The sequence below is a fragment of the Chlorocebus sabaeus genome, chromosome 27, assembly GCF_047675955.1.
Source record: "Chlorocebus sabaeus isolate Y175 chromosome 27, mChlSab1.0.hap1, whole genome shotgun sequence".
Classification (NCBI taxonomy): Eukaryota; Metazoa; Chordata; class Mammalia; order Primates; family Cercopithecidae; genus Chlorocebus; species Chlorocebus sabaeus.
The window spans coordinates 1,856,934-1,871,836 of NC_132930.1; the positions used below are offsets into that span (position 1 = coordinate 1,856,934).

General features: G+C 34.5%; 1 protein-coding gene across 12 annotated transcripts in view; it reads left to right on the top strand.

The window, feature by feature from the left end:
• Window positions 1-14,903, top strand: part of FRYL (FRY like transcription coactivator) — a 283,769-nt gene that overhangs the window by 236,306 nt on the left and 32,560 nt on the right. For all 12 annotated transcript variants that reach the window (XM_073012415.1, XM_073012406.1, XM_073012404.1 and 9 more), the window contains 6 exons: window positions 3,543-3,713; window positions 4,640-4,780; window positions 7,969-8,166; window positions 10,986-11,147; window positions 11,269-11,343; window positions 11,682-11,858. In XM_073012415.1, coding sequence (XP_072868516.1) covers window positions 3,543-3,713; window positions 4,640-4,780; window positions 7,969-8,166; window positions 10,986-11,147; window positions 11,269-11,343; window positions 11,682-11,858 — 924 coding nt within the window. The remainder of the gene's footprint in view (window positions 1-3,542; window positions 3,714-4,639; window positions 4,781-7,968; window positions 8,167-10,985; window positions 11,148-11,268; window positions 11,344-11,681; window positions 11,859-14,903) is intronic.

The following is a 14,903-nucleotide window of genomic DNA, read 5'->3' on the forward strand; positions in this document are numbered from 1 at the left end:
GCAGAAGAAATTATAGATGCAGAGGTTCTGAGGAAGAAGAGGGCATAATATATTTTAGGATTTGGGAAGTTCTCTGTCCCTTTTTGTTTGCCTTTTTTCCTTTTAACACTCTTTCTCTTCATCTTTCTCTACTCCATTCTTTTTTTCTTCCTTGTTTGGCTCTTTTACCTTCAAAAATCATACTGTTTTAGAAGCAGTAATGTAGCTACTTGTAAATCATCTGTTAACATTTGTTTAAAAGTATTATGACTCCTAACCTTAATGTTAGAAGAATGTGATTTTGACATTTTATATTTTTTTTGTAAATCATCTGTTCACATCTGCTTAAAAGTATTATAGCTCTTAACTTTAATGTTAAAAGACTGTGATTTTGACATTTTATATTTTTAGTAGTCCCCTCTTAAGAACAATAAGGAACTCTCAAACAGCCTGCCTTTTGCTTAAATATAATTCATAACTTTTTTCAGTCAGTCATTGAGTCTGGAGGAAAAAAGGCTTTTCAGACTGAAAATACGAACAGTTCTAAGAGGGAGTTATATAAATTTACAAGTAGCATACATATAATAGGAAATCTGGTGATCTTGGGGAGGTGAGTGAATAGCACGATAAGTAAGAGAACTTGGCTAAAGTACCGGGAGGAAAAAAAAAAAAAGGAAGTTTTCTACAGAAGAGAACAAACAAATAAAATCCCCAGAAAAAGCTTTTTATGTAAGCAATTTTTTTTAAAAAAAGCTGAGATTTGATTAACAAGTAGCACAGCAAGGAGAAAGAGCAAGCGTGCAGGAAGCCAAATAAAACCCCCACCTTTCCATGGCCCAGGTTGCAGCACTGCTAAGTGCACATTTATCTCCAGGTGCCAGCATAGTAAAGAAAGAAAATACTGGCAACCCAATGAATCCCATTAGCAGTAGTAAGAGTAAGAACCTTTTAACATCTTGATAAATAACATTTAATAAATGATATGAAAATATTTAATAAAATATGCCCTTAACACCATCCCCAATTAAATTTCTAAAAAAATTAGATAGGGAAAGGTTCTTAATACAATTATTCTAAAAGCATATATTTTAGAAGAGCTATTATTTTAGCTAATGGAAACATCTTCATTTCTTTAATAGAAATGGTGGTGGGAGGAAATAAGCCAAAAGTTGTCTTTTATTCTTGGTTTTTATTAAACTAATCTAATAGAACATTAAATATCAAGAGAGGGTGAAAATTATGACTGTTAGAAATATTGCCTTTTGGAAATGATTACTCATCTAAAACCAACTGCCTGTATTTGCATTAATAAAGTCTAATAGTAATACAGAATTTATTAAAGAAACTTTCATTTTAATATTTTAATGACACATGATTAGAAAATTTGTGTAAACAAAGTTTTTTTCCCTATATGAGGGGTTGGAAAGCAAATATAAGAGGGGAAATGTATATTGGTTTACTTGGGGGTTTCAAGAAAACAAAAGGCATAAATCCCCTAAAAAGGAAAGTAGAAGCATTTAAAAGTAGCAACTGGAATGCGTTAAATGATTACTGCCTGCTAAATGCTGGGACAACTAAGGAGTGTGGCCTCCTAGCCTAAAGGATGTTATAGCTCCTTGAATATCGAGCTGCTGATATCATGACCACAGTAGGGCCATGGAAATTCCCAAATTTCTTTTATGTTTTTAAGAAATCAGATATGGTCTTCTGTGATTCATAAATTGTTTTTAAGTCTGTTTTCTTCCTGTTGGACAGCACACAAAGGTTCCCTCTCTGTATGCTTTTAGCAACCTGCAGGATGTGAATTAAATTGGTTCCTTAATTACTCTCTCACTTATAACTGTCAAGAGTAATTTTCTGCCATTATGTGCTCCTTCGTTATGCAAATATCCCTAGTTCTACTGTTTGTGCCTCTGGAGAGCACAGAATTTCAAAATGAGGCAACACTTAGGACAAATATTTTTCTCTTTAGTGATTCATTATGGCAAAAATAGTATGCTAAAAAAGTTAGTTATAAAACACTCTTTTTGGATCATATTTTAACCTGGCATTTCAAAAATTCCAAAATTAAATCTGTCACTTGTTCTATTATTAAATTCCACAGTGTATATTCCAAGGAATTTTCTCCCTTTTCAAAAAATAGGTTTTTAAAACTCATTCCTTAAAACAATTATTTAAGAATACAAGAATTCTCTAAGAATGTTTTATTCTTCAGGAAAGTTTTTTATGTTTTAAAGAATTTAACAAATTGTGAAGTTATAAAATTATGTGATTTTTAATAATATGTTAAATTATTATATTTTGAAATGCAAATAAGAAATACCCATTTTTTCTTTTTCTTTCTGGTGTCTGTTTTATGAGTAAAAGACTACTGCATGAAATCAGCTGGTTTTAATGATTTTATAAAATAACTTCCCAGGTACTACTGGGTTAATAGTCTATGCATGATGTTGCATAACCTTTATATTTTGTGCTTGTTCTATGGTAGTGTCCAAATGATGAATTTGAGGCACTCCAAGCCCATTAAACATCCTCTGAATTACCAAAATTAGTGATATTCATTTGAAAGTTGAAGATGTATATATTTAAAAGGACAGCTTCCTTACCAAATGCTGTAGGTAGTTGTAAAAACACATACAAAACATCAATAAGATAGAAGAACAAGGAAAAGGCAAACTAAAAGCAGAAATGGCAAGGAGGCTAGCCTTTTATGACAGATTGGTATGTAAGAGTAGCATGGCCCTTTTCCAGTTCTGCACAGCTCAGGTATCCCCTGGGAGAGGTCAGAGAACATCCTCACCAATAACCCAGGAAACAAACAGACTAAGAAGTGCATTAGGTCAGTAAAATTCCCCCCAAACATTAGTTGGTTCAGATTCTTTAACATTGTATCAAACAAACTTGAGAGTCAGTACATTTTGGAGTAGCCTCTAAAAGATTGACCCAGGATCTTAGAGCAGCTTTAGGTGATTTCCTGAAAAGCAGTTTGGGGTCCACCATGCAGATAGTCATCCATTGGAGATTCTGGACTCCAAATTTTATCAGAGCCCCAATGATGTCCTTTGACTATGTCACACATGTTGAGGCTGTTTGCAACTGACTGCTCTACTGAGACACCCCAGACACAGGTGGAGGCTGAAGCATTTCCTCCCAGTCACAGCAGTTCGGAACCTCCCTGAGAATTCCCTAGTTATGTCTGCCTATGTAGGTGCTTGTGCACTGATCCATCCTGGATTTGACAAAACAATTCCAAAATGATGTCCCGAGTTCACAGAACCATACATGGTTTCTGTCAGAGACAGTTTACAGATCTTCAGACTGAAGAAGGCCATACTATTTAGTACCCACAAAGACATTAATCCTCTTTCTATATTATCTCTTACTAGTCTCTGAAGAATGCCTTGTGCTTTTTTCTCATTTCACTTTTCTAACGTATTGAAGTAAAATGCATTAAAACCAATATACATCTAAATTATTTCATTAAGCAAATACATTTAGCATAAAATCAAGTTAAACTTGTGTCTTTATTTTAGGTGAATGAAATAATTTTATTTGTTTTCTAGGTCTGTGCAGAAGAAAAATGCCCAACACTTGTCAATCTGGCACACATGATGAGTTTGTACAGTACACACACATATTCCAGAGACTGTTCTAACTGGATCAATGTCGTGTGCAGATACCTGCATGACTCCTTCTCAGATACAACGTTTAATCTTGTGACTTATCTTGCAGAGGTAAATTTACCTAAAATATTTTCTTATTTACTATATATATATATATATATATATATATATATAAAAATTTTTTTTAACTACTCTGTGGTACTTTATCAAGTGGATTTATTTGCAGAAGCAGCAGTGGTATTAACTGATACTCAAATTGTCTGAGAGTCAATATAGTTAACAATTTTTTAAGATAAAAATGTAAGTACTTCCTTTCAAGTGTAAAAGAAGTTTTTATAAAGGTGGGTTTTTTTTCCATGTCCAGTGTTTATATCCTTATTTACTGTCCTTAAGTCACATGAAACTCAAAATAATATACACTTTACCTAATTAAAAATGGAAAATGAGTTTTTAGTGGTCCTGATCATAGAGAATGGTTATAATTTTTAGTTTTACAAAATTAGGTTCTAGCTTAGAAATCTTTCCTAGAATAATAATTATAGCATACAAAAGTATTTCTTCTCGAAAAGTTTTTACTTTTATGATATATTTGCTTCCTATCTAAAATAGGAAGCAAAAAATGGATGATAAAGTAACCCTAGAATAGCACAAAAAGTTAATATCTATTTGATGCCTAAGAAGTATCTTTATGCCCAGAAAAGTAAATTACTAAGTAGATAGGCACAAAGAAAAAATCAAAAGCAAGAGATTCCTAGTCACTGAAAACGTTTGTCAGTTTATAATAACGTAATACCTATTAAATTAGTTAAGGAAATAAAACACCATGATTTAGATGAAAAGTTATGGTCTAATTCTGCTTTCTGAACCAAGGAAAAATAACAGTAATAGACACTGCCTTTCACTTTATTAGTCTCTAGATTTCTAATTCACCTAACTGTAAACTCATAGACTAAGTCTATGTTTTCCGCCTCTTAAATGTAAATATTGAGTTTTTATTCAACCTGATTAAAGTATACTTTCATATTAATTATTTTTAGCTATTAGAAAAAGGATTGTCCAGTATGCAGCAGTCATTACTACAGATTATTTATAGTCTATTGAGTCATATTGACCTGTCTGCAGCCCCAGCCAAGCAGTTTAATCTGGAGATCATAAAGATTATTGGCAAATACGTACAGGTGAGTGACCACAAAACTTACATATAACATTGTTCATCTCAAAATGATTTATAATCACACAATATTGGAAATGCCTTAAGTGTTGAAGAATAGGGAAGTGGTTCAACCATAAATAATGTTTTCAGCATATTTGTAGTATGCAAAATGTTCTCAATATAAGTGACAAAAACCAGAATCTGAATTAGTATGATTTCTAGTTTTCATATTAACAGTTTCTATAATGTTCTGTAATGACTGGAAGGAATGCATATTCACATTGCAGCGGTCAAAACTCTGGCAATTAGGACTGTGACTCATTGGTTGTTCTTGTTTTTGTTTTGAGATGGAGTCTTGCTCTGTTGCACAGGCTGGAGTGCAGTGGCGCAGTCTTGGCTCACTGCAGCCTTTGCCTCCTGGATTCAAGCGAGTCTCCTGCCTCAGCTTCCCAAGTAGCTGGGATTACAGGCGTGTACCACCACACCCAGCTAATTTTTGTATTTTTAGTAGAGATAGGCTTCGCCATGTTGGCCAGGCTGGTCTCGAACTCCTGACCTCAGGTAATCTGCCCACCTCAGCCTCCCAAAGTGCTGGGATTACAGGAATGAGCCACTGCACCTGGCCTCATTGTTCTTTCTTTCTTCACACCTTTCTGTTTTAACGAGATTCTACATAGTAGGCATACACTACTTTTAGAAACAGAAAACCTCCTTGAAGAGTTTGCATTTTAGAGATTTTTTTGTGTGTCTGATAAAAAGTGCCAGATATTTAAAAAGTGGGAAATTAAACTTGATTTAAATGTAAATGATGACAAGTCGGCCTGGTCTTCACTGAATTTCACCTTTGAAATTCAGTTAAGCTGTCAGTTTGAGCTAGCAGTTAAGAAAGTCATTGCTGAGCAGATCAGTAGGATGGATACAACTCACCAAAGAGAACAAGCTCATTAACAACCTTAATAGATTAATATGTTGTGTTTATACTCCAGTTATGTTTGCATTCACTAGAGCAAAACTTAGAATGGGATATACTTAGCTGGCAAGGGATTTATTCTAGTTCATATCTGAAAGCAATAAAACTGTATTAAAATGTTTTCAGTGATTCAGTTATGTAATCCAGATTTACCTCTAACATTCCCTTGAAAATCAGTGATTGCCGATATCCAAAAAAACGGAAGATTTTCTGGTGGCCCTGTTTATTGAAGGCTTACCCTTCAATGAGTGAGGCTTTACCAAATAGCAATTATATCTCTTTCTAAAGCAGATTTCTTTTCTTCTTAACCCTTAAAGAAAAAAACTTATAAAATATTTGCTATATTTCACATAGAAACATATACCACATTGAATTTACTACCTTATGAACCATAGGTACGTTTCTTATGTTCAGAACCACAAGCTCAACTTGCCAGTGGACAAGCAGGTAACCAGAAGGAGCATAGATTTGTGGCTAAGTGAACTGCACACTCTCCATCTCAAAGAAGCAACACAACTTAGCTTCCCCTGGTGGTTTTCATGTTAGAATGTGAGTCCAGTGTGGCCAGACTTCTCATTTTATAGAAGCTGGAAATCTACATTTTTCTGTAAAATCTCCTGATTTTAAAATGTTGACTTAATTTTTTTTCCAGATTTCCTTGTAAATGTGTGAATCAAGATCATGTTTAGCTGATGGCTCATCACAGCGGCTGGCTTGTGCTCTATTAAACAACTGAATATTTCACAGAATTAAATTATTGATAATCTTTTACGTTTAAACACAACCAGCAATATAATTTATGAAAACATCCTAAAGTTTAGCATTTCATGATGCCCAGAGATAGTAATTATTTCTGTCAGAAAAAAGTGATCATTATTTCTACTTGGTCATGATTATGTTAAATATAAACTTTTTTTTATTTTTGTTTTGTTTTTTTTTTTTGAGATGGAGTCTCACTCTGTTGCCCAGGCTGAAGTGCTGAGGTGTGATCTTGGCTCACTCCAACCTCCGCCTCCTGGGTTCAAGGATTGTCCTGCCTTAGCCTCCCAAGTAGCTGGAATTAGAGGCACATGCCACCATGCCTAGCTGATTTTTGTATTTTTAGGGGAGATGGGTTTTTACCACATTGGCCAGGCCAGTCTCAAACTCTTGACCTCAAGTGATCTGCCGCATTGACCTCCCAAAGTACTGGGATTACAGGTGTGAGCCACTGCTTCTGGCCTTTAAACTACTTTTTACAGTGCTGTTCTTAAAATGTCACAGTATCATGTAGACCTTTTTATTATCAAGTATTTTGTGTTTTAGGTGTCTTCATAGCAAGATGTTACGAACTCAGTTGGATAGCCCAGTTCTGCCAGAGATTTTTCACTTCCTTTTTTTGGTGTCTTAATGGTTATTTTTCTTTCCTCAGATATCAGCTGTGAAAGAATATGTATAATATAATACAAGGTTGAGATGTGATTTTTGGTACCCTAAATAAGAAGTAGTTTTTTCTATGTATCCTTTTCAGTGGGTGGTAAAAGAAAGATACTATAAATTCTTTATCAGACATTGAGTCTTCTCTACATGTACATCTATCTCATAGATCATCCCTAGATTTTATTGGTAGGAATATACAAAACTAAGTCAAGCAGAAAAAATTTTTTTAAATAGCCAAAATATGTAGGGAAAAAAAAACCTCACCCTACACAACTCAGTAATCCCTGAGAACATCACTTTAGCATGGTATCTACTGTCAGTATTTGGGGCCTGGGCTATCAAGAAAAAAAGTCTTAACTGTATTTTAGTATTTTAATATTTTTATGTCTAAAAAGGAAGGTATTTGTTAAAAAATTTTTATCTGCAAAGTCTTAAAAATATTTAAATTTTAGAGTCTCAAAGCTATAAACTTCATTCACCTAAAAGTTGATGTATATACAAATCTTTTGTTTACTACTACTGCCAAGTTACTGTATTAGTCTGTCCAAATTAATGATAACTACAAAGCACTTATTGGGAGAAAAGCAAGATATTTCAGTTGGGTAGCATTATTACACGTACGGTATCTGATAAATCTAACAGTACAAATAATAACTTGTGTTTTCTTTCCTTTTGTAACTCAGACCTTTCATTAAGGATCTTAAAAATAAGTAATTTTTACAAGCATTTTTGTAGAAATAATATTTTCATGGTGTACAGTAAATTGTTATTCTTAGTTGAATGTGCATTTGTAACTTTTACGTGTCAATTATTTTTTAAACCAGAGTCCTTACTGGAAGGAAGCCCTTAACATATTAAAGCTGGTGGTGTCACGCTCTGCGAGTCTTGTCGTACCCAGTGATATCCCCAAGACCTATGGAGGAGATACAGGTTCTCCTGAAATATCCTTCACTAAAATTTTTAATAATGTTTCTAAGGAGTTGCCTGGGAAGACCTTAGATTTTCATTTTGATATATCTGAGGTAAGATGCTCAGAAATTGATGAAGATACTGTACTAGGAATTTTCTTTTATTTATTCATTCTTTTAACAAACATTGATTGAGCTCATACCCAGTGTTAGACAATATGATAGCTGTTATGAACAACAAAGTGGGGTTTGGGGGAAGGCCTACTGTTAGAAAGCTTACTGTCTGTTAGGGAAACAGACTGTATATTCCCCATCTAAAAGAAACGTCACAACTTAGCTTCCCAACAGTGTTTAGCTTAACAACTAAACATTGTGATCAACACTCGGCTGGAATAAATTAAAAGTGCTTGGGAAATATGTAGCATCCATCTAAAGGAGTGGTTTCAGAAAGGAGTCAACATCTGAGCTGAACAAAGACAAGTGATCCTAGACAGGCAGCTATGGCAGTTTGGGGAGGGTAGGTTAAATGCAAAGAAATGGAGAATGTGTGAATGAAGGCTTGTAAGTATGAGAAAGAGTGGTGTTCTGGACACTTCCAAGTATTACAGCATACCTTGGTCACAGAGTTCAAAAAAATGCAACTAGAGTGTGATGAGAGATGAGGCTGAAGGCATAGGAAGGGGCAAGCTCATGGGGATCTTGCATTTCATAGTAACAAGCTGGTTTTATCTAAACCAGCAGGAGCTCTTAAAGGATTTTTAGTTGGCGTATTAGGGTTTGTGTTTTAGGAGGATCACTCTAGCCATAGCATAGAAAATAGAGCAGGGAGGAGGAGAGGACAGTTGGTAAGGAATCTGTTAGAAGAATTTGGGCAAAAGATAATGTGGGACTGTCCCAAGACAATTGCAGGGATAATGAAGAAGGAAGAGAGATGGTTTACAAAAAGACCAAGGAAGTAACTGATGGGATTTAATGGGGAAGTGGGGAAGAGGTATCAAGGATTTGATGAATGGCCTTGACAGGTAGATGAATGTTGCACCATTCGAGAGAGTGGAATTGCAGGAACAGATCTTATAGCAAGGAAGGAGAGGGCAATGAGTTCCGTCTTGGACATGTTGACTCAGAAGTGACCCAGAAACATACTAAAGGAGGTGCCTGGTGGTCAATTAAATTTTGGGATCTGAAGTTTTAGAGGAAAACTTGGGTGGAAGTAACAAATTAAGGGTTTCAGTCTTGTGTAAGTGGATGGCTGAAACCATGGAAGGAAAACTAAAAAGAACAGAAGGCAACAACTAAAGGAAACCTGAGAAACTGGATATTTTAGGACTAGACAGAAGCAGGGGCCACCAGTCTGGAAGGAACCCTGGAGCCTGGCTATGCTGCATATTAATAAAAATCTCATTTAAAGATTTTTCATCGTTGCTGAGAGTCCCAATTTTTTTTCCCTCTGACACCTGAGCCCACTCTTGGTGCCTTGGTGCCATTGAAACGGTCTTTCAGAAACCAAGGGAGGAGCTTTTCAAGAAGGAAGTTATCGATCAAGTATTGTAAGGTTGAGAAAGATTAAAAATTGAAGCTCTACTTACTTTTTTGTTGATTAGAATTATATAGATAAATGTTTTATTGCAGTTTAATCTTGGCATTAGAATTTATCCTAAACTTTATTTTTTTATATAGAAAGCATATTTGTTACTAATTTTTTAGTTAATAATATCTGAGAATTTCTAGCAAGATGTATGTATAATAGCATGGGAATATGATAGAGAAGCTTGGCTTTTCTTTTCCTTCTGATTCAGAAATTGATCATATAACTTAATTATGTTATTTGAAGCAGTGATGCAAATTCTCAAAACATTTTGTATACTTAATTTCAGTTTGTTTCATCAAAAATTCCTCAGTACCTGCCATGCATAGGCACTGGAGATATACCAGAGGTATAGAGGCAATCACAGATGGTCCAATGGATACATGTGTAGTAGGGAAGTCAGGCACATAAACAGTTTACAGTCAGCATGTTAACTGTCCAAGTTTGATTACACAGAGGTGGTGGTAGAAGAGAAGGCCTCCTTAGAAGTCTGGAGTCATCACTAAAAGATGATTAGAAGTTTACTTAGTGGATATTCCATGCAAAGGAGCAACATAAGCTAAAACACGGGTCTATAAAAGAGCATGGTATGTTTGGAAAACAAGAGCAAGCTCAGTTTTGCTGCTGTGTGAAGTTCAGAGAGGGGGAAGTGGTTGTATTTGAGACTAGGGAGAAGAAGGATGATCAGTTGAGTATAAAGGGACTCATATGACATGCAGATGAACTTGAATTTTATTTTCAAATGCAAATTTAAAACACTTTACAAAGTCAAATATAAATGAGTTTTTGATTATCATAGAATTTTTACTGAAATAAATTTTGGAAGTATTACACATCAGATTTGTAGTAAGAATCTACATGGAAATGTTCCTCTTTTGTTACTTATCTTCAGTATTTGCTAAACCACATTGCTGAGGCATACTTAACAATATGCATTGAAAAAGCGCCAAAATTTAACAGATATTAAGTCTGAGTGGTAAGAAAACAGATGATTTTATATTTAAAATATAAATCTTTTTTATATTTTCTGAGTTTTGGGTATATTTTATAATCGTGATGGGGAAAGGTGGAGGTGGTGGTTTTTAAAGAATGCAGATTATATTTAAAATAGGAATAAGCTTTCTGATAACCTCAGATGTAAAATTATTATTTCTAATAAAGCCTCTTGATTTAAAATGTATATATCATTACCTTTGATCTTTGTTAACATCTACCTCATGCAAAGTAATTTCTCTCCTCATGTTGTTTTTTTGTTTGTAAAAAATATTATAGGTGCACTGTTAACCCTTTTAAGTTTCTTTTATGTTGAAATATTTGAGCCAAACACTGACATTTTGTTTCTGTGTAGACACCAATTATTGGAAACAAATACGGTGATCAGCACAGTGCAGCTGGAAGAAATGGGAAACCAAAAGTTATTGCTGTCACTAGAAGTACTTCCTCAACTTCTTCTGGTTCTAATTCTAACGCCTTGGTTCCTGTTAGTTGGAAAAGGCCACAGTTATCACAGGTACATAAAGAATATCAAAATGGGACATTCATAGAAGAATCAGTTTTGTTATATATATGAAAACTTGAGAATTTGTCTTATTTTATCAGTAGTCCTAACATTTTGATTTTTTTTTCTTTAGCGAAGAACAAGAGAAAAGCTAATGAATGTGCTTTCTCTCTGTGGTCCAGAATCTGGCCTTCCAAAGAACCCATCAGTGAGTAATCCTGAAGGCTTGTGTCAAGGTCTTAAATACCATGTTATTCCATGAAGAAATGATCTGTCTCCTTTCTTGCCTTTTCTAATTTACCTTACTTATGGTATTAACTCAGAATGAAAAAAAGATTTCTTGTCTCTTGTGACACCTGGCAACCAACTAGTGTAGCAACTAGTGTTGCTAACTGGGTGTTCAACTAGTTAAACATGAAGACCAAATTTAAGCTCTGAATGCATTGAAGAATGAGGTCTGCAGTGGCTTTGGGGTACTGATATCTCATATGCAGAGTGACAAAGCTGATGGATGGACTTTTTTTTTTTTTTTTTATCGGTCATCAGGTTGTATTTTCTTCTAATGAGGATTTAGAAGTTGGTGACCAACAGACTAGCCTAATTTCTACAACAGAAGACATAATTCAAGAGGAAGAAGTAGCTGTGGAAGATAATAGCAGTGAACAACAGTTTGGTGTTTTTAAGGATTTTGACTTTTTAGATGTTGAACTGGAAGATGCAGAGGTAAGGATGTGGGCTTTCTCTGTTAATATTTATAGAACAGTTGTATGAGAATTAAGGATTTGATCAGAGGATCTTATTGAGGTCAGTGTAAGGCCAAAAAGGTAAAAATCTCAATTAGGAACTAAATTTGATTACCACAATTAGTCAACAGCAGAATAAGTCTGAGATAAAAGAGAAACATTCAATTTTTCATCTTTATCTTTAAAAATATAAAATTAAAAAATGGATTTCTTCAAAATTATTTTCAGGGTATGCTTAGACTTAAATGTTTTGCATAATTTGTCTTATAAACTAATATGCAGCCAAATGGTAAAAATTTATATGAAAATTGATTAAGGACAACTTTAAAGAAAGTTGCACTTACCACTAAATTGACTATCACAAAGGGTTTGGCTTTCTAGAACTCTTCCCTTTGGCAAATGACTGAGATTCCTTCTTTGACATTCTGAATCACTTTCTTCTTTATGATGTAGGTAACTCTCTCAAATGCCTGATTTCATTTAATACTCAAAGCATTTCTCTTCTAAATTGATTGGTCTGGATTATATTATATTGGTAGTTATGTCAATTTGGATGCTTTCTAAATGGAATTTATAACTCAAAAAGTAGATTTATTAGCCCACAAAACTAGTTCAGAATTAGAGCTTATATTTAGATATGGTTCAATGAAGTTTCTGGCTGTTTATCTGCAGTTCTCTAGGCTCTCTGCTTCTCTGCAAGTGAGCTTGACCTCAGACAGCAGCAAAACAGTCATCATTGCTGGGTAATCTTAGCCCCACAAACAGCAGTGTTTGAAGGAAGTGAGGGTCACATCCAGAAATGCTCTCAGAAAAGTAAAGAAGTTGCTTTCGTAAATGCTCTTAGCAAACTTCTTGTCACATGTCATTGGCCCAAGTTAGGACACATGCTACTTTCTGAAACAACCACTCTGGTAAATAGAATAGGATTGCCCTGGTTGTCTTAGGCTATTAGAGATCCATTCCTGTAGCTGAGCTCAGTTCCCTAAACCACAGTCTCTTAACCCTGAAAATTTATATCAAATAGATTTTTTTTTAAATTCTTCATTTTAAAATTGCTACAAATATCTGTATGCAAGAAGACCAAAATGCTTTAATACCAAGTATCTATGTACCATATATTGATGTATCTTTTTCTGAAGAATCAAAACTCATTCATATAGCTCAAATACATTCAGCTCTCATATACATATACATATACTACTCATATACAGCTCATACACATTCATCAACTCTCATACATACACATATAGAACTCATATACAGCTCATACATGTTCATCAACTCTCATATACATACACATATACAACTCATATACAGCTCGTACACATTCAACTCTCATATACATACACATATACAACTCATACAGCTCATACACATTTATCAACTCTCATGTACATATACGTATCCAACTCATACACATTCATCTACTCTCATATATATATATATGCAACTCATATACAGCTCATACACATTCATCAGCTCTTGTAGGAGTGTTTCCTTTGGCTGTAATAGGTGAGGTGGAGGAATGAAATGTAATGCACTCTCCCATATCACACTGTTCATTGTCCATGGAAGACCAGTTTAAGGAAGTAAAGTTTCCCCTCCTTAACATGCCTCAGTACCCCCTGCAGATATGAGGATGTGACCATGGTGCCTCTAAGTAATGCAAATGCCTTCATGTCAGCTTAGGAGCTGTGTAGGCTCCTATGGAATACTCCACCATTTACATTTTCCCAAAGACACAATTGTATAGGTTCACAGGAACTCAAGAACAAGTATTATTCAGCACCTTTCAGAGCAGTAGCCTTTAAACTTTTTTTGACACTAATCCACAGTTAATATATTTTGTATCACATCCAAGTATATATATCTTTAAAAATAAAAGTTCCAGGAATATGCATCCAAACTCACTGCTATGCATACTGATATTTTCTATTCTCTTCCTTTCCATTCTTTTTTTTTTTTTTCAAAAAGTGTATGTTACCACCCTAAGATTAGTTTCACACTCATCATTTGAAAAAATATATGGTAGGAAATAGAACAGACTTGCACAACCAAGTAACAGAGTGGAGTAGGTTAAAGAGACCTGCTGCCCTACCCAAGACCAGGAGCAGCTTCTAAACTCTTCTGTAGTTCTTTGCTTTTTTCAGTCCAGAATTTAGATTTCTAAAGGCAGGCTCTTGACATTTTTGTAATGGTAAGGTTATTTTTCTTTTTGTTTGCCTCTTTTTTGTTTAAAGAGAACTGTAAATGCTTTCAAGTTCATTCAGTGCTCTAAAATGTCAGTGGTAATAAATAAGGCTTTTAATAGAACCTTAGTCAGAATGAACTAAGGGTGTTCATTGTAGTTCTGTCTTTAATTCAAGTCACAGTAATCAGGGCTGGGATGGAGCATGTTAATATATCCCCATAATTAGGCCAAATCAGCGATACGAATTTTCTAAAACCTGGATGTAGTCTTGTTTAAAACATGGTAACAGGAAATACTTTGATTGCTACAAAACAAACTTAACCACTAATGAAAATTATAGTAAAATATCTCCTCATTTTGAAAGCCCACAGTGCATATTCGTTCACTCACCAAATATATATTGAGGGCCATTGCCATTATGTGTTTTGATACATAATAATATTTGAAATGATATGTTCTAAGGAAGGTGGTTTTCAAACTCTGACATGCAGAGGCCTAGGGCTTCCACGATATCTTCAGAAAGAGCAGGGACAGATTCAAAGACCCAATGGACCAACCTCCTGTACACCTTCAACCAGAGGAGCTCTGGTTTTCTTAGTTTTGCACAATTGAATTCCATCTAAAATTTCATTTGAAATAAGTATTCTTCTGCTTAAAAAAAAAAAAGATTTGAAAACTTCTAATCTGGACAATTCCTGTGTAAAGGCATACAGAAAAAAAAAACATATTTTGCTAGCCAGCTCAATATGGTTTGTTTTATCAGGGCCTACGAAAAATTGTAAGGATTATATCCTTACAAAAGGAGGAGCAGCTTAGAATAACAGAAACATAACT